This window comes from Condylura cristata, unplaced genomic scaffold, assembly GCF_000260355.1.
Source record: "Condylura cristata isolate star-nosed mole 26May11 unplaced genomic scaffold, ConCri1.0 scaffold00008, whole genome shotgun sequence".
Lineage (NCBI taxonomy): Eukaryota > Metazoa > Chordata > Mammalia > Eulipotyphla > Talpidae > Condylura > Condylura cristata.
Genome location: NW_004567109.1, coordinates 41,117,618 through 41,139,565, shown reverse-complemented (window position 1 = coordinate 41,139,565; position 21,948 = coordinate 41,117,618). Strand labels below are relative to the sequence as shown.

The window sequence follows — 21,948 nt, the reverse complement described above, 5'->3', positions numbered from 1 at the left end:
TGAGAAGTGATACTTCTGCATTTTGAACTTAAAACATCTTAGGAACAAAACTTTCAATTGGAATTAATTAAATTTGTATTAACAGAATATTAATATCTTGAAGTAGAGAAGAGATAACAGACTGCTTTATCTCCTTGTATTCTTTGCCCTTTCCCTTTCTTAAAAGTTAGGTTGAAAAGCTCCTGTTCAACATTTAATTATTCAAGAACCATGACAATTTGTGGGTTATACATTCTGGTTCTCTTTCATCTGCCTCCATTTCACAGCTCAGTCATTCTTCCACCAAATAATGTGAAAAATAACAGAAAACAGGAGATTTTGAAATTAACCAAATGTGGTCTTTAGTGGCTCACATGGGATAAGCTGAAAGTATGGCTAAATTTAGGCTTCAGTGTATTTTTACTTGGATCACTGTCTATTATTGACTAATAACCAAATCTTGACAAAAGTGTCTCGAGCCTATAAATTGTGGAGATTCAACTTTATTTAATCATATGAAAGATTGTTAGTGTCAAAATGAAAGCTAAAACTAAAGAAAAACAAAACAAAATTTGGCTTAGGATTTAAGTTGGTTTTATATTTATACTAAAGTAGGAAAGCACAAGCTTCCCCAACTCAATAGATACATATGAAATAGAAATGTAGCAAATAATCGTGTCATTATGAAACAGAATAGCAATAGCACTAACAACATTGAGTCTTGTAATCAGAAATGAAATTCACTTAAAATAATAACCTAACTATAATATATTTTCACAATGTATCAGCTCTCTTTTAACATCATGTTCTGGATACATATTTACTAATATATAACATTTTTTTTTTACCTGTTCTCATTCACTACTTCACTTAAATCTGAGGTCTTATTATTATCCATATGATACATTTAAATTCTATCATCTCTATGAAAATGTATTCAAGAATCTTTTATTTTTTTTAAAGATTTATTCTTTTACTTATTTATGCATACAAGAACTGATAATGTAGGCCAGAGGTACAGGAGTGAGAATATTCACCAGAGGCAGAGTGGGAAGCAGAATAGGTGAATCTACTGAAATATACTACTGAGGGGAGCAGTGGATGAGATAGGAGAGGTCTGCTGTGCTAAGTGGGTGAGCTCCCTGACTGGGATCAAACTCATGCTTCAGTGTCTGGTGATAATTTAATACCCCTCAGACTTAATCTCTGCACCACCTGGGAGACCATGGCTCTTTTTAATGTCTAGCATTTTTAGATTGCAATGTGTCTGAAATTAAACTAGGTTAAAAAAAAAGACATAAAATAGGGTTATAAGTTGAGGAATTATTGCTTTATCATCTCATCTTATATGCCTCATTGATATAAATTCGATAACTTTAATACATGTTTCCTGAGATGGCAAAGTCATTCACACATTTAACACATATTTGTTAGGTGCCTACTCTTTGTTAGGAACTACAATAAAAATTAAGGTAAATGTATGAAAAAACTGGGTGAGTTCTCTTTATATAAAACTTATAGTCTAGTGAAATAATATAATTTTAATAAAACATGAATATAAAGTTATACAGTAAGTTAGCAATGAAAAGTACTGTGGAAAAAGGTACTTAGAGAAGAATTTAAAAAACGAATCAGAAATGCCTGTGAATTTCAAATTTAACTATGATGACTAAGGTATGTATCACTGATTGGGAAGTTGGTCATTGAACAAGGAATTGACAAAAATGAGGGAGATAAGGATACCGATATCTTGCAGATACCTAAACATCTAAGAGTAGAAAGAGCATGTTAGGTAAAGAAAATAGAGAGTGAAAATGTTTTAAGGCCTAAATATAACTGGTGTATTTCAAGACTAGCAAGGAAACCAGTGTGACTAGAATAAGTTGAGGAAGGGAAAAGTAGTTAAAAACTAAATCACAATGGTAATAGGGATATGGGGATGATTGATGTTAATGCGTGTCAACTCACATGGATGCACTTTGAATATAAACCTAACTGGACTTCCAAATGAACTGGACTGTGGAATGAGCAAAGCATGAGATTTCAGCTATTTTTTTTCCTTGAGCAACTTGAATAAAGGGGTTGCCTTACTTTGATGGGAAAAACTATGTATGAAATAGGTTTTAGGGAGAAGATAAAAGATTTAATTTCAGACATGTGTAATTCTATTAGACTTTTAAAAGGAACAGTCAGGTACTTATTTGTATAAACTTGGAGTTTAGAAGTCTAGTTAGTAGGTTTTAAAAATTACTCTATCAATAGATGCACAAAAAGCATTTGACAATATCTATTTATGGGAAAAGTTAAAAAAATGGGAAAGAAAGAATATCCTCAACATTACATTCTATACATAGAATAGACATGAAAGTATACATATAAAAACTAAATATACATATGAATAAATATCCTGAATGCTGTCCCAGATAGAATTATTAGAGCCAATAAATCGGTACCCTGAAATGGCAAACTACAAAATCAATATGCAAAAATCGATTGCATTCCTATATGTAATCAATTAGCTAAGAGAGAAAGAAAAAAAATCCATTATAATTATACCAAAAAGGATTGGTAAAAGATTTGTTCAACTATTACAAATGATGCTGGTCAGTCAAGTAAGATGATGATATAAAATTGCCTTGAAATTGGTAGTAAGGAGATTATTATGACTTTGACAGCAATAATGGCAAAGAACAGGTTTATAGACTGCAATGTGTTTAAGAGAGTATGAGAAGAAGGGATCCGTAGATCTAGAACATAGTCAATTCATCTAAATCTTTGCTGCAAGATGGTGGGGTTCTATTACTGGGACAGGAACCAAGACTTTTTCTTTAGAAGGGAAGAGTAATGTTTGAACTCTTTATTTTAATAAATGAGTAGGAAAAAAAATCATATTGAAAAAGATAAGATTTCACTGAGCAAGCACTGACATGAGAGGAAGAAGAATCTCACAGTGTCACTTTATAACTTAGCCAATTCAAACCATAAAAAGAAGTCAGAGAAGTCATCAAGGTTGGGAGGAGACATGAGAAGGTGATAGTCACTACCAGGTAGTTCTGATATAGTTAAAGGATGCTGGAGTTTATAAGAGGGAGCAAATTACATTTTTGCATGAAAATCTTGAAGCAATGAATGAAAACACTTTGCAGCCATGGAAACACTTAACTTTAATAAGAGGTTTTAGATCAAGTGATGTTTTTAAGATGAAAAAGAAACTGTTTCTATGCAAAGGCAATAAGAAAGATTTCCTATAAATATCAAATTTTGAATGAATCAATATTTTCTTAAATGCACTGAAATTTATTTTTATTATGAATTCAGTATATAATAGTGAATAGTACAGTTAAAATGATTTTTTTCAGATTTTTCACTTTGTGATATAAATGTCATATATGTGACAAAAGATAGAAACTTTAGTATCTTGAATAAGATAAATGAGGGAAAATATTTTTGAGATCCTTAACATTTTCATCTGGCATTTTAACTGTGATGCCAATGTGTGTGTGTGTGTGTGTGTGTGTGTATATATATATATATATAATTTTCAGAAGATGGCAGCTTTTGTATATATAATAACTTAAATTTGATTTAGGAGAAGAAAAAATGGAACTCATTGGGAAGATATTCAAAGCATTGTGTTTTATTTCACTTCTCTACAATTTTAGCTGGTCTATTATTCCATTTAACTAGTGAAGAAACAGATTCCGAGGCTAGCCAGATTTGAAGCCAGGTAAACCTTAGTCCAAATACTATGACATTTATGTATAAGTTGCATTTACCTAATCTCAGATTTAGCTATTTTAGGGACTTAATTTTTATTGCCCAACATTGACAATGCAGTATTTATAAGAGTTTTATTTGATGTGTTTGTTCTACATATACTGCTAAAATGCACACTTAAAATTGATCATGTAGCATTCTAATATAAGCATGTTCTATAATTTACCTTTGGTTAAATTTCAGATGGCATCCACATCTGCAATTTTGGGTGCAATGCTCAAGTAATAAAGTTCTTTATTTTTGCTTTTAATACACTGACAACAAGTGTTATAAATCTTGATCATTATCTTTGAATTCCTCCTATAACAGTTCACATAAGACTATTACAAGTAGGAATAGACATTATGAAGGAACTATAACTAATGGTGTGATAAGAGATGACTGGGGCCCACTGGTGGCACAATGGGTTAAAGCACATTACTCTGAAGCTAGCTGCAGCTGCTTCAGCATAAGTTGGATCCCTGGGCAGGGAGTTGACCCTCCTGGTGTGCTAGACCTCTCCTGTCTCGTCCACTGCTCCCCTCAGCAGTGTACTTCTTCAATCTGCCTGCTCTGCGCCCTACTTTGTCTCTGGTGAATTCTCTTACCCCTCCTGCACCTCTGGCCTATACCCCAGTTCTGTATGTATAAATAATCTTAAACAAAACAAAACAAAACAAAACAAAACAAAAAAGAGGAAATGTGGGAAAACAACCAAGTTAATTAAAGAACTCTTAAAGTTTACCATTTTTTATTTTGTGTCAAGGCAAAGAGTTCCAAAAAAAAGTTCACAACACAAATGATGATGAACTTAGCAAAGGAAATCACTAGAAACCTAAACAAAGATTTTAAGGACTCCTGCTAAGATTTTGCCTATTTCAATAGCATTGTAAAGAGAAAAACTTAAATGAAGGTAAATCAATAAATGAAAACAGTCATGCAATGCAACTGATTCTGCCTTAGGGACATACCTGTTGAAATTTTTGAGAAATATTTATACCTTTTACTGATAATGAATTTATACATTGAAAAATGAATGACTTATAATTTCTGAGTTAAGTGATACTTGACTCTTTTCCTCTCTCTCTCTCTCTTTCCCCTTCCCTCCCTCTTTTTAAAACAAGCACATTGTGTCACTATTATGTGACATGGACTATTTAATAACAATCATTATATTTGATTAATGATTTTTCTTTCATTATTAAGCAACCACTTTACTATGCAGTTATTTAGTACATTGATAATGTCTTCTTGGATCTAGAAACTGTAATGTGTAACACTTATTGTTTTCAAGGATTACATGTTAAAACTGGAAGGAGAAGTTTTAACTGCTATATAGTAGAGAGAATGTACAGTAGAAAGAGTGATTCATTATCAACTCAACTTGTTATTATATTTTTTTTATGATTTATAGGGATACAGAATATAGGTTAATCACTCAATCACTCAGTTCAGAAAAAGCTTTGCTTTTTACTGTTTTTTTTTTATGAGTCTAGGTTGACTTAGGGTCAAGGATCAAGGAATGGGGCAGTTTCTTTCTTTATATTTATATTATCAGATTGTAAATGCTAAGTCTTAAGGAGGAAGTGCTGGAAATACACATAAAAATTTGTTGATTTTTTTTCCTGATGAAAAAATTAGAAAGAATTAAAAGCCCTGACATCTGACTGATGGAAGAAAAGACTGTCTCCACCCCCTCCTCCATCATCTTAACAGAAATAGGAGTCAATTTTCAATTTATTTTAAACTATGATCACATGAAGAAGTAGATTCTGTGGAAAGGGAAGGTATTCTTAGAGTGAGGAAATGTTAGGGACTTTCTGATAACACATTTAAAGTGAGTCATTTAATAAGGCAAAATAATAAACTTTACTTTAAGCAAATAGTTTAATGGCGTGCCAAACAGAAAAGAGCATATTTATTGCTAATTGAGCGTGGTAACATTCTCATCCCAACCATATGGCATAACAAAATATATTTCCCTCTGAATTTATATACATATATACTACCAGAGGCCCTATGCTCTTAATATGTGCATTTTTAAAAGATATTTATCATTTAACTGGTTATTCATATCTGCTTTCTTTAGTGTTATTGCCTAAAACTCCCACTCATCACCGAAATTTGGGGATATTATTTGTCTTCAGTGTTTTGCATGCATTTTGGGAAGGGGCGGAATAATTGGCAAGTCTGTAAAACACATAATAATGCCTTCAAATCTGATTGCCTTTCATTATAACTAACAATAGTGATTTTGCCCACTATGATGCTGCTCAAATCTGTTCTTGTATAGAAATAAGTTTCAGAAGATGAGAGAAAAATCACTTAATTGCAGAAGAATTACAAAGGGCTTTCACATTAATTCATTTTCATTAAAGTTCTTAAATGATAGGGTCATTGTCTCTCTAAAGCTATGACAAATCAACAATCAGACTTAAAACTGAATCACTGGCTAATTAAACCTTATCATTCATTATCTTGCTTTATCATATAAAACAATTTACTCCATTATGACCATATATTGGTTCTACAAACAGGCAAAGGGTATTTATTTAGGAACTCAACATCATAAAATATATTTGTTTCTGATGGATATAAGATCTTTACCTTACAGTTGAATTTAAATCTAAGGAATAAAGAAAAAAGATCCATTGCATGGAATGTCAATGCATTTATCTATGCATTGCTTCATATAATTTGGTGAGTAAAGGGGATTAGAAGAAGTATAATTTATATTCAGTATGATATCTCTCTCTCATTTATGTTTTTCTCCTCTCTATCAATTGATCTATCCAAATTTTGAATATAGACTGAAATTCCTTAAGATTAAATTTAATGTAATCATTTTTAAGAAAGATGATTTTTACTGAACACAAGAGGTTGAAATCTCATTTTCAGTTCATTTCTTTCCAGTTCACTTGTGTGTTTCATATTACAAGTATGTAAATAGTCCCAGTATTGGGTACTTTCACAGTTCCAAGTGTTAAAAATAACTAAGATCTAGAATTTTTCATTGAAAAGCTGATCATGCAGTACTGGATAAAGTACATTTCTGGTAGATTCCTAGATGTATTCAATGGCCAGAGAATATGCATTTTATTATAAGTTAACATGGAATATTTTGAAAATTGACTACTACCTGGCCATAATATTAAAATCAACAAATAGCAAGAATACAGTATCACCTATACTACACATACTACATAGGCTGTGTGGTCTACAATGTATTTTACTAAAAATAAGATGATGACAATAAAGACCTAAATATATTGTAATATTCACAATATGATAACTGAGTAACTTTTAGGAAAATAAAAGGGCCATAATAAAAATAGCTGCAGTAGGAAGTAAAAAGCAAAATTAATCACAATTTGGAAGTTAACAAACCACCCAATTAATAAAGAGAATAATGACCCAAAGTAGTATTATTTGAAATATTAGTAAAGTAGAAAAATCTCTGGTAGTATGGATGATAAAAAAATAGAAAAAAGATGGCAGTGTTAAACATCATGAGGAATACTAAGTAATAAATAGCCATGGGTACAGTAGAGATTTATAAAACACATTTAAAAAGCTTATGGACAATGTTTAAAAATAAAATTAACCATCTGATGAAGGAATAGATGATTTCACTGGAAATTATAATTCTAAAGAGTGAAATGCTCAAGAAAATATAGATATAGGGGAGGGAAAAAATTGCCTTATGTAGATATGCTTTTATATGTAAAATGCTGAAGAATCTATTGGTGAAATATTAGTACTTGTAATTCATGACCACAGCTGAAAATAAGATCAAGCTATAAAAATCAACAATGTTTCTAAAGAAAGTACTTTTTAAAAAGGAAAGCAATTTATAATTTACCAAGAAACTAGTGTTTACTAATAAAAATGTATGCCATATTTTCTTGAAATATTTTCTTGAATGTTTCTTCCAAACTTTTTGAAAAATACAGTATAAGGTCTAAAAACAGATAAATATCATAGTCTTGGTTTACAACAACAAAAATATCAATTCTTCCTAAATTAATCTCTGAAGTTGATGTCAATTAAAAAAAAATCAATACTTTGCCTGTGAGACTCCAGTTGAAACAAATTCTTCTGGCAGAGAAAGATACTGTATACTTGCCAATAGAAGTGAAAAATGCCATTTTACCAGTGATGTGGTAACTACAAATTAATAGATCAAGGCATCATTATAGATCCACCTAATTAGCTAGCATTTAATATCTAATAACTGCAAGTATTGACAGGGATATGGAGTCTTGCTTTTTATTTTGTTGGCACATTTAACTACGCATTGATAAACAAAATGATACATTTCATATATAATGTAGGATAAAAAACTGCAGAATATTATATATAACATACAAACATTTTATCAAATACCTAACACTAACTTTGTAAGGAAGGATGTGGAAAGAGAGAGAGATGAGAATATACCAATTTCTGTCATATTTATTTAAATATTTATTTAAATATATATTTATTTAAAAATATATATACACACACATACTGTGTATATACGTATATACACAGTATGTGTGTGTACATATATATATAAATAAAATGTTTATGCAATCGCCATGTACACATTTTTGTCTCATAATTTTCTTTATGCTTAAAATTAATAGTTAAAAACTAAAACTACATAAATAATTTAATAAAACTAATTGACAAGTATTTTTAATACTAAATTGGGTTTTGATAGATGTGTGAAATGGAACTCCGTAAAAGAGGAGTAGGTGATTTAAACAGAGGAAAAATTATAGAGTAACAAAGGTGATGAAACAATGTTAACTATGTGAGTTAACTCTTAGGTAACTAGACCTTACAGTTAAAAAGTGTAAATCATCTTTAGTGGACTGACACATGTATGAAAGTATGGGAATTTAAAAACTTGGGATTCCTACACTTTATTATACATCAATTGCAATAACTGCAGTATTGTAAGAAGAGTAACTTAATCATGTTTACATTAAGAGAGCACTAACATTTCTTTGTGAAGGTTGGGTTAGGGAGTAGTGGTAGCAGTAATGGGGATGAGGACACCAATTATGGGGCCATATATATACACACACACACACAAACATGCACACATACACACACGTATGTGTGTGTGTGTGTGTATAGACTGGGAAAGAGGAACAGACCTAAATTAAGAATTATAATTCAAATGGGTGGAAGGAAAAAGCCTGACATTTATTTTACTTAGGAAGTAAATTTGACAGAATTTAATGACAGAATGCATATGGTAGTTGGAGAATAGAACTGGTTATTGTCTTGAATGGCTTAGTAGACAATAGTAATATCACAGAGAACAATAATGAATAAACAGGAGGGGTAAGGATGAATTTTGTTTTAAATACATTATGTTGGGTGTGTTTGTGGAACATATAGATATGTCCAGCATACAACTGACATCACATGCAACACAAGGTGGTGGTCAAAGCTTGCCATGAAGTAAGTAGTAACTAGCTGAATCAACAAAAATATCAATTATATTACCGTATACCTAAGTAGTGCTGATTTTGTGGTTGCTAATTACAAACTGCGGTGTTAGCACTCAGTTACAATATGTAACAGACTCTATTCTATGTAGGATTCTTAATGAAATGTAATAGACATATACATTATAATTTTTAAAAGAATGCTTCTGTATAACATCAACTTATCAGCCAAACATCTAGTGAGAACCTAGTATATATGCAAGGTATTGTGTTAGTGGCTCCAAATAAATAAAATAGTTCCTGATTTCAAGATTTTTTCAATATAGTCAAATACATAGGGTATACAGAAATTAAATTACAAAATGAGATCATTATAATGCAAAAACATACACAAAGTATATAGGTATTACAGAAGAAGGAGCAATTAATTCTCTTTGTATAGTTTCAGGTAAGTTACCCAGAATAAGTAACATTTGAAATGCCTTTAAAAGTGAAGAAGATGGTGACTGATTAATGAGGTACAGTAATGGGGAGCAAGGGATATTTTGGGAAGAGAAAATAGTATATTTTTTATGTCACAGGTAAGCAACCTGATGCATTTGGTCATGACAATGTGGTATCTTCAAGTATGAAGATGAAACAAAAGCAAATTGGTCTAGATGGAGCTGTGATTATATAGATGAAAATATTCACAAAAAAATTATGTAAATACCTTTTTGCATAACAAAGTTTACTTAGGTAAAGGTTTTAATATGAAATATTATTTTTGAATCATTGACAGAAAAATGGTGACTCAGTCCAGTTATTAAAAGACCTTGACCTGAAGAAAATAAAGATTAGAAGTCACATGGACAACCAAGATCACTTTAACCTTAGTCTCCAAGTGAATTTGTTTCATCCAATAAGGTCACTCTTCAAGTTCAAGCACATTTCAGGCAAATTTTTACCTAGATTGACTAATATTTGAATGAGTACCCAAGTCAAAACAAGCATTCTATTTTGTTATTCCCTATATATACTGATTATCTTCTTTCATATCTTGATTTTTTTCTTACTGGTGCTATTCCAACTGTGATGCTGACATTACACTTATTTTCTGGTATCTGCTCTTCCTTCACTTGACAGATTCCCAAGGATGCATTACACTCTGGAAGTAACTATCTAGGTCTCTGCCACAAATTCAGTGACAGCTTTTTTATGTACAATTTTCTGAAAAGGATGATGTGTTGAAATCTTTTACTGTTTGTGTAACTACTAGGAATGGATGATATATCATCATGTTCATCAAAACTTTTATACTATCCTAACTTTGCAGAATGGTTTGCCATGTCTTTTTACATAAATATTCCTTGATTGTAGAGATCATAAACATAGCTGAAGGTCCCTAAATAATACAAAAACTTCTAAGGATATGTACAGACTTCTAAGTTGAAGAAATGTGACATTTAGTTTACAAAAAATTTCTTGATGAAAAAGGGCCAACAAGGATTTATTATAATGCTCAGAAAATGTAATAATATTTATCATGAATTTTAGTAGGTGATGATTTTATCTCTAATACTTAAAAAAATAGTGTAGATTTTCATTTAGACTATATACCCTAATTTGCCTGAACGCCAAGGTATTGGTATATTTGGCCATATGGTATTTCTCATAAGTTGTAATTTGAAAACAATTTGATTGTATATAAATATACAAATATATAAGAAATACTGTATATAAATATATAGGAAATACTAAGCTTTATTAAAGCACAGAGCTATCAATTTACATTGGTATTTATATTTGTATACTGTTGTAAATATATTAAAAAAAAAACTGAAGGTAGACCTCACTTAATTTTTTTGTAGGCCTGTATTTACCTGTGATTCTTTTACTACATCTACTTATGATCTTTTCAGGCATGTGTTCCTGAAACTTCTCAAATTACTAAGTCAAGTTGGTTGAAAGACATCTGTGTCCCCCCTGATTGCACTAGTATTGTCTCCTTCTAATGAAATCTTCTTTATTCAGATGCTGCTGTGCTTCTTCATGGTATATATAAATAAGCTTTAGTTCAACTATTCAATAATAATAGTCTTAATTAATCCTTCCATTCTCTAGGAATTTATAACTGTAATTTGTGTCATATAATTTAATACTTCATTGCAGTGTTATATGATTTTCACTGACTGTTTATAAGTGTTAGATTTATTTCCCTATTGATACTTTAAACTTTTCCATGACGCCCACAAACTCACATTTAAATCAGTAGTAATTTACACTGATACATTTCAACATGTATTTCATGTTCCAGAAGGACCATTCATCATTCATTTATTATGCATTCAATAAGTATTTACTGAACCCCTACAATGTGCCACAGTTTTAGTAAATAAAAATACACTAGTGATCAAAATCACCAAAACACAATGGCATCACTGAACTTTAATTCTAGTAAAGAGAGTCCAGACGAACACATAAACAATTAAAATAAAATCTATTAGGAAAATTAAATAAGGAATGGAGGTAGGGGATATGTATAGTGGATAATAACAATAGGATCTTAATTTTAAAGAGGATGGTTTGAGATTTCTTAATTTACCCATGTTCAAGAGATTTTTCTTTAAGTCCTAGTCAAATTAAGATCCTTAGTTACCTAAAAAGTCAAGTTACCCTAACTTTTTTAGGGTGCTTTATTTAATTTTTTATTAATAGTTTTATTGAGGTATAAATGATACACATATTAAATGTGTATAATTTGAGGCATTTGGACATGAGCAATAACTCATGCTATGATAAAGATAATAGACATCGTCAACACCTCCCCAAATTGTTTTTTGTTTTCTTGTTAATTGTCTGTATGGGGTAACTACACTTAACATGAGATCTGCCTCCTCAATGACTTTTGAGGAGCACAATCCCATATTATTAAGTCTAGGTACTATGTTTAATAACATATCTCTAGAATTTCTTCATGCATCATAAATAAAACTTCATAGGCATTAAATAGCAACACCTGTTTGTTCTGTTTGAGCTTCTGGTTATCACTTCTTTAGGTAGTTTGCCCTACTTGCACTGACTGGATTAGAAGCAAGCATACTCTTCACAATCAATGTCTCTTTCTCAATTGCTTGTTTCAGTCTATAATTACCTATTTAATTTCTTTTTATTTTACTTAAATTTTTATTGAGGTAGCATACTTATTTAATTTGTAAGTCATCCTCAAGAATATAAGCTTCTTGAAGGCAAGTACATATTTTTGTCTATATCAACCCCTTTGGGACCAAGTATATTGCCCAAAATAACTAGTCTCTCTCTCTTTTACTCTCTCTCATATCTCTCTTTGTCTCTCTCTCTCACAAACATACATAGAGTTTAACTGAGTAATTTAAAGATGGAGGGGTTACTTTTCATGCCCTCATAGTCCTGGGCATAACTGTTTTTTTTTTTAAATAGGTTTTTTATTTGTTTATTGATTTATGAAAATAAAGTGGATATCCAAGGTCACTGATGTATTTAGGAACTCAACTCCTATTCAAAGGAAGTAAAAGCAAAATAAAATAAAATAAAACAGGATTACATCAAACTGAAATGTATTTGCATAGCAGAAGAAATGGTTATTAAAACAAAAAGGCCCTGATAAATGGGAGAAATATTTTCACATCATACATCTGACAAGGGTCTGATATCCAGGATTTACAAGGTACTTAACAAAGGGAAAACCTACTAGCTATCAAAAAAATGGGCAGAAATCTAAGTAGACATTTCTCACAATAAGACAATGTGCCAACAGGCACATGATAAAATGCTCATCATCACTTAATATCAGGGAAATGTGAATCAAGCTACTTACATTTGTGAGAATGCCTCACCTAAAAAAAGACCAGCGATAACAAGTGATGCTAAAGTTGTGCAGCAAAAGGAACCTTCCTTTGTAAACTGTTGGTGTCAATGTTTAATGATCCAGCCTCTGTGTGAGATAGTATGAAGACTGCTCAAAATATCAAAAAAAAGACCTACCTCTACTATATGACTTAGTAACTCCACTCCTAGGTATCTAGCCAAAGCATGCAAAAACATTAATTCAAAGGGATATATGCCTCCCTATGTTCATTGCAACCCTATTTATACATAACTGACAAGTTAAGGAACAACCTGTGTTGTTTAAGGACAGAGGAGGGATGGATCAGAAACATGTGGTACACATACATACATACATACATATATATATACACACACACACATACATACATACATACATATATATGTATATGATGGAATCCTATTGAACTATAGAAAGAAATAAACTCTTGCCATTTAAAACAGCATGGATGGAACTGAAGAGGATAATGCTAAACAAAATAATTCAGAAGAAGAAAGAAAATACCTAAAGGGTTCAGTTATATATGGAATACAGAGAAATAAAGAGTCAGAAAAAAAAAAAAAACAGTAACAAACCCTTCATATCTAACTGCACAACTGAGGTAGCCAGAAGGGAAGGGTAGTGGGTTGATTACTAGGGCTATGGTGCCACCATGAGTGTGATGCCACCACCACAGTGGATATATTATGAAAACATACATCTATAGATGTCTGAGCTTATAATATCTCAAACACACAGAATGCAAAACCACTAGTTCAAAGACATACATGGATGTCTATGTTCACTGCATCACCATATACAATACCTAAGCTGTGGAAGCACCTATTTAACCAACGACAGAAAGCTGATTTAAGAAGATGTGACATATGTTTGTTTACATATGTGTGTGTCTACATAATTCCTACTCAGCTACAGTGAAAAGATGAACTCTTCCTATTTGTGACAACATGATGGAACTAGAAGGGATTACGCTTCGCAAAATGAGTCAGAATGTTTACTCATATGTGAAATATAGATAAATAAAACAAGAATCAGACAGTGAAGCTAACAAATTCTAGAAATCTAAAAAGTGGTATGGAGGCTGCCAGTTGGGTGGGGGGTAAGGGTAAAGAGCAAGGATGGGAGGGGACAGAATGGACTGAGAGAGGACTATGGGTACCCCTGATGCTGGTTGCGGTTTGGTAACATACATCTGACGAGAGGGGATCCTATACTTCTGAATCATACTACAGTTTTGCAAACCAACGTTACCTTAATAAAAAAGAGGATATTAGGAAAAACAAGATCACTTGGAATTAAATAAAATGTGATGAAAATATATATAGATACAGAAGCTTCCCATCAATCATTCAAGTGAAAACATCATGGACAGGAATATCAATATCAGCATCAGCATAAACAAAGTCACAAAACACACAATTCTGGGAAGCAACATAACAAATATTGAGTACTTATTTACCAAAAACTGCTCTAGGTATTTGAGACTTATCAGTGATCAAAAGAGAGAGAAATCCCTCCTATCACAATGTGGAATTTACAGTGTTGGACAGAAGATAGATAATAACTCTAGTAAATAAGTACATTTTAAAATATTGAAGGGATGGCTTGCTATGGGGGAAATGGAGCAGAGTAAGAAAAAGGGGGAATTCAATTTCAAGTAAGATGAAAGGTAGGAATCATTAAACAGATGATACTTAGATATGTTGGAAAAAATGACTGAGAATGAGGAAAACAGTGTAATGGCAGTAAAATATGGTAGAAAAGTTTAAATCACACATCTTTTGCAAAGGGAATGAGGCTTGAGTGACTTATGTACATGAGAAAAAGAAGATCAGGAGAGAAACTTTCTGTTTTGAATTATAATTTAGTATTTAATTTTTTAAGAAAATAAATTTAGAGGCATATGATATCAAAGAAAACTTGTGAAATTCTTTGCTAAGAGACATCATTAAAGCATATTATCAATAAAGAAATTCACCAGATTTCTTTAGAAATGAGATAAGAATCTTACCATTTTTACTGATGTCCAGTTCTTTAAGATTAACTAAACTAGCAATAGTGGTTGGCAGATTTGAAAGGTCATTATCAGGAATACTTAGTTTTCGTAGAGCTTGACAGTTGAACAATTGCTGTAAAAGAAAATAATAATCAATTAGCTTTCAATTTGGTCAAATGCAATCATATGTAAATCAGTTACAAAATTCATTGCTTTCTACTTTCTCCATTCTGCTTATTGTTAACACTCAATTTCCCACTGATTCTCCTGAAATTTTCTTCAAAATAATTGGATGCATATTTATTTTCCCATAACTACCAAAATTTGATTCCTTTTTTTCTGCAACCATTTTAGATACCATAAAGTATTACTTCCACTTAGTCATGTTGAACAGTTGTTCACATACTACACAGGAGCTGAAAAGCATTCAAATATTTGGAATCTTATTCCTTTTGTGTTTCATAAACATCTAGCAGATGAAACATTTAACCTCTGATATTTGGTAAAAAAAAAATCACTAGTGATTGCTTCATTCTGCCATAGGCTAAGGAAGGATAAAGTGTAAAGTGTTAAAAGTGATGGTTCTCAATCCATTACAGTTATAATCACTGATGGGTGGAGGTGATCATTTGACATGTAGATTCCTGGTCTCTACTAAAAAAAAAAATGACCTGGTCCAGGGTCATTGTATTCAAGGATAAAAATATGCATTTTTAGCAAGTACTCTAGCCATATGATTATTTTGATATAGGTGCTTCCAGTATCATGTTTTGGAAAACAATAACTTGGATTTGTTTTTAGCTATGTCCATCTCATCTTGACTACTCAAGATATGAACAGCTGGGACCGATTTTTGATTCATTTCTGAAAGAATTATTTTAATGAGATCTTTTCTGTTTGACATTTCTAATTCTGTTTTGCTGAATTTACGCAGATGAAGTCTCCAGTATCCATGACTATGAAATTGGCCCAGAGTACATTTAACTACCACTTGTTCTTACAAGTAATTTATTATTTATAGGCAAAACAGTGTAGCAAATGCTTTATATTTCTTAACTCATTAGCTTTTTAGAAAATAGATGATCAAGCTGGTTGCCATTTAAGATAAAACAAGCAGTTTCTTGCTTTTGTTAGTCATTTTTTTTTTTGGTCTTCTTACAAGGATTATTTGAAATACTTTATGTAGTACTAGAATTTCAACATGATATAATACTGTGTTTGGTGTAGCATAAGACCTTGATAACTGTCAGCTATTAGTAACACTTATATACATATATACAGAAGCACACCTACATAATAATATATTTTTTACTTTTCTAGATGATAAGGTCTTGATGAAGTCAGGAGTCATGTCTCTTTTATTTGGAATCAATCTGTTTCAGCTTTGCCTATATAAAAGTGATCAGCACATTGTCTTGTATAGTGTATATTGAGTAAATATCTTTGAATGTATACTTAGCTAAGTAAAGGGCAAATGAGAAGAGTGCCAAGTTAGAGCTAAGAGTGCCACTTCACCGGACAGGAACTTTCAGATAGGGAAACAACTGTAGAAGAATCTAAATTTCATAAATAAAGTGGTGAACTTTTAAATATGAGTCATGATGTCTCTAAATGGCAAACAAATTAAGAAGGCATTTTAATGATTCTTTTAATATTCAAGCTTTGAATGAAAATGAAGTGCAGGGTGATTATAAAATAGCTGTAATTCTTCAATATAGTATGAAACACCAAATATAATTAATAGCTAATTAGAATAAGACTGTTAATGGCTATGGTTATCTTGCCTTTCATTTGCTAATGATTTTCACATTTCAAAAACAATAAAATTGTTTTGAGTCTCAGAAATGTTGGTACTAAAGTGTTCTTGGACTAACAGAAGCAATTTAACTGACAGAAATTGGTTTGAGAAGAGTGTGCAATTTACATTACTGATTTCAAGAAAGTAATGGTTAGGTGTTTTCTAAAAGTGTTGACACAAAAGAGAAAAACCTTAGTGTTGAAAATAAAGAACATTTGACACAAAAATATATATATTTCAAAAATATTATTCTTTCATTTATGGAAAATCATAAATTGCTAAAAAAATACATACTGTACAAAGCACAAGAGACAAAATTGAATAAGACTTTGCAACTGAACTCAGATTGTTTACAATGTATAGATAAACAGTACATAAAATGTGTGAAAAACTATGCCATGCTAAATATCCAGTGCAATGAAAACACACTGGTAGAATATCAATACTAGATTTTGTTGATGATGGTGGTGGAACTGGCTCAGGAATGTATTTCTGTTGAAAAACAAGAGCCAACACATGTTAGACTAAAGTTAAGTAAGGGGTAATTTTGTATCTTCCTTGTGGCAATAGAGATATTCTCAATTCAAAGAGTGCAATACAAGCTAGTTTCAGCTGTTTGCTTAAAAGCATGTATAGACTTGGATGTTGGAGTCAATGTTCTGAGTCTACATCTACATGTATTTAAATTATAGCTATTTAATGCCTATTGTATGCTATGATTTAGCACTGAAGACAAAGACATGAAAAGATATAATCCACTTCTGTTTTAAGCAGTGTTGTGGACTAAATATTCAAAGAAAACCCATTAGTGCAGCAAAACACCACACACACCCTTTTATACATAATTTAGTTCTCAGTGTAAATTAAGAAATTCTTCCATTTCCTGAATAACAAGAAATGTATAACACATAAAGTGGTTTCTACTGTAGCTTTCTTCTGGTGGTATCTGTTAGTAACTGATGGTTGAAGACTTAGTTTTTAGCAAGTGGAAGGGCAGAAAACTTCCTGGGAACTGAACAGAGTGGGAAATTAGAGAAGACTCTGTAAGAGATTTGGGATCTCCTACAGGTAACCCCCAAGAGTGAAATAGAAAAATCAAGTCTTGCAAAGAAGTTCCCATTTTCCACAATTTTTCTCTGAGTGAACTGAAAAGAGGGATGATGTAGCTGTTTAGGGAGGGAGGGAAGGAAAAGAGAGGAAAGTTGGGACGGAGGAAGGAAGGAAGAAGGAAAGAAGGTAGGAAAGGGGAGAGAAGTAAGGCGAATGAAAGGGAAAGATGAGGAAAAAAGTAGTAGGAAAATTAAAGAAAAAAGAAGTACACAAAGGAGAAGGAAAGAAATGGAGGAGGGAAAGGAAACAAAGAAAAAGGCAAGAGGGGAAAAAAGCAAAGGAAGAAATAAAAGGAAAGGAAAAAGAAAATTATTATTCTAAATATGCCAAGAAGATAACTTTTCTTCAATAAGGGACTGAAATTCACAGTATCTATGAGACTTTCTAAATCAAATCTAGAGATATAGTCGATTCTGTGATATAGTCGATTCTGGCTTGAGTGATGGTAGAAATAAACATACATATGACCCAGCATTTCCACTCCTAGAACTCTATCCAAAGAGAACAAAAATAGAATTTTTTAAGAAAAAGGATAATGTGTGATTAAATCAAAATGAACTTTGACTCTATAACAAAAAATGTCTAATTCTGGGATTAACAAATCAATGTGATACAAAACTTCTGTCCAACCAAAGCATATTTATTAGGAGAAGCATAAAGTATTAGCAGGAGAAGGATAAAGGATAATAAATTTATATTAAATTTAAAAATGCATATTAAATTAAAGATATATATTACCATTTCTGGGTAATCACTAAAGTGGACATCAGTTATAAAATTAACTTAGTAGAAGAGGTAAAATAAATGGATGTGATAACTAGAAATCTTTGGTAAATATAATGGAAAACAAGTAAAAACTCAGAAAAGTAGGACAGATAAAAATAATAAAAATAGACTAATGCAAATATCACATTAGTTGCTATCAATAAATATAGATTGATTTCTCCAATTTAAAGACTGTCACAATGGATTAAAATGAAAAATAAGCAAACTATATCCTATTTACCAGTGATATACCCAAAGCTTGATGGAGAACTCATAAATAAATCTGGCAAAACCAGCAAAACTGAATTTGTTTTCAATTTCTGGTTTTTAATTTTTATCTTTTTAAAACATTTATTTATTTAAAAAATTCTTTTTTTTCATGATATAGGAACTCTACCATCAGGCTCAGTTACCATAGTTGTCCTACCACCAAAGTGCCCATAATTTCACACTCACTATGTCCTCCTCCCCACTTGTTCTTTACTCTCCCTCACTATCTCCATCCCCTCCTGAGTGTCTCAGATCTATATATTGCTTTCGAGGGTCAGTCTTATAGTTTGTTTTCATCTGACCCTATGTTTGGCTTCTTGGACTAAACATACAAGTGAAACCACCTGGTATTTATCTATCCCACTTCCTCTTTCCTCCAAGATTAACCCTTCACATCTGTCAGGTCACATCAAGCTTTGTTCCTATCCCACCTCCTCTTTCCTCCAAGATTAACCCTTCACATCTGTCAGGCCAGACAACTGAAGAAGAATTTACATGCTCCATGTATGTACTTTCATAGCACCCTGCATTGATTCATATTAATGCCAGGATGTCTCTATTTGAGGATGATTAGAGAGTAAATTTCTCTAGACCTGCAGCATTTGCAGTGAAAATACAGTGCCTGATACTTTTCTCATAATGGTTGTTCTCTTTTATATTCTTATGCAGGGGAGTGCTAAATAAAATTGTGGTCATTTCTTGAGTGGCTATTATAGAAGTACAAGAGATTACAGATTATAATTATAGATTATAGATATGATTATAGATTATAGAGGTACTAACCTAGATTAATATACATGGTCTCTATACAATGCTGATGCAAGGAAGGCATTATTATCTCTACTTTGCAAATAAGAAAACTGAGGAAGCTGCTATTACAAGGTCATCTACCTAACAGTGCCAAGCCAGTATTCAAATTCAGTTCTGTTTGGCACAGTCATTTTTCCACTGCAGCACACTGTTCCCTCTGTACATACAGATTTGTGCTTTGGAAAGATAACAATGACAAGTGACAACAGTTGATGGCTGCCTCGGTTAGGAGAGTAATGAGACTGCAGAACTTCAAGCCAATCATACCGGTCCCAGTGGGGATAGGCAAGAAGACTGATTCCATAACTATCCTTTGCAGTAAGACCTACATTAGAGTAAATATGAGTGTATGTTATAGTACTTTGCTAAACCTGAAGTGCTATATAAATGCAAACTATGGTAATATGGCTTTGCATTTCATATCACCTTCAAACTCAAGCTTGGAAAATTAAATGCACAATTAAAATGTCATGAAAGTGAGTGATGGTATCTTTAAACATAGTTCCTTAGAAAAAAATAAGAAATAAGCTGTTTATTTTTTCCATTACAAATAAAACAGTGTTTGTGGTTTATAAATGTTAATAAGATAAATCCTTTTACTGAAAAGTTCCACATCAAATCATAAATATTCAATGAGAGGTTTATTGATGCCATATGTTGGCACAAGTTTAGTCCACTAGGGAAAAGGCCTGATTGTCTAATGAGTTGGCGTCATTCAATGGCAGTTTCTTAGAAGTCCTTCCTTTGAATCCCTTTAAAAGTATTTAGACTGTAGCATTCCTTGTTCTATTGAAAACTATTTCAAAGAAATAATTATTTTGTGCCGAGTATAATAAAACATTTTAAAACTCTTCCGTTTAATACAAGTGTAATAATTATCTTTAGTTTAAAAGAGCCAACTCAGAAATAATCAAGTAAAAAACCAGTTTTATATGTATTTGGTGAAATTGGAAGCTTCTAATTTGGCATTCACTTATGCCATTCCTTGCCTTCCTTCATCCTTTTCTTACTTTCTTCTTCCCTTCTTTATTCCCCTTTTCTATTCTGCCTGGCTGCTTATATCCAGTAAGTACCTTCTACAAATCTACTTGATGCTAGGCACAGTGCCAGGACCTAACAATGAAGCACAAACTATACTGTCAATGGGTGGTTACAAGTACAGAAATATATAAAAATAAAAGATAATAAGTATATGAGAGAGACAGAGATGGGGTTGGGGTGGAGGAGAGGAAGCGCATGGGAGGGAGGAAGAGAGACAGACACAGAGAGACACAGAGAGATTGCTTTGCTAAGTGAATTTTATTCCAAAATAAACATTCCTAGACCTTGTCGTTAACCTAGAGATTTGGATGTTTGGGTTTGCACATCTTTCAAACTATCCTATGCTGCTCCTTCATATCCACCCTTTACATGTCAATAGCAGAAATGTGGTTTGCTTAGATTTTTGTTTTTGAGGAACAACTGGCACCTGCAACAAGTCAGTGATTAGACATATCCATATGAAAAATAATGAAAGTCTTAGTTAAGGCACTGGTAGTAAGGATGAGGAGAGACACATTAGGAAGAGAAATTTATAAAGATTTGGTGTCAAGACTAAATGGGCAATCAAAGAAGAGATCTTTTTTTATCTTTGTTGGCCAAGAACACTTTAATGTCTCCAAAAGTGGAAATGCTAGAGGCTGAAGAGGGAGGTGTGGGGCTGGAAAAGAACTCATAGCATCACAAAAAATTGCATTTGTTAAGAAAAAAAGAATATTTCAAAATCCTCTAGTGCACTTTAGCCCCTCTCTGCACATGCAACAGAGAAATATTTTCTTCTCCTTGGAAAGATTGAAGCTACAATAAATACCCAAGCACTCAGTCCTAGAAAATAATAAACATAACACCTGCTGTTTTTAAAATATAGATCTTTTCAGCAACAATTTGTACAAAAGAATTGTTGAATTATTTCTCCCTTTGGAGCAGCAAAATCATTTTAGCATTTGTCATTGTCTTAGAAGAAGGGGGTATATCTGTGTTCTTGGAGTAATTGTTGTCTGTTTGAATATACAAGGAGGAGCACCTTGTCAAACCTAATCTACTGGAAGCACTTTGTCTTTAAACCATTTCAAAGTGTTCTTTAAAAAAAATTGGCCCGCCCTGGTGGCGCAGC

The 21,948-nt window shown here is 32.0% G+C and overlaps 1 protein-coding gene across 1 annotated transcript in view; it reads right to left on the bottom strand.

Moving 5' to 3' along the window:
* Window positions 1–21,948, bottom strand: part of LRRC7 (leucine rich repeat containing 7) — a 378,921-nt gene that overhangs the window by 195,267 nt on the left and 161,706 nt on the right. Inside the window, exon 4 of the mRNA XM_004679111.1 lies at window positions 15,059–15,176. Within this exon, the coding sequence (XP_004679168.1) occupies window positions 15,059–15,176 (118 nt within the window). The remainder of the gene's footprint in view (window positions 1–15,058; window positions 15,177–21,948) is intronic.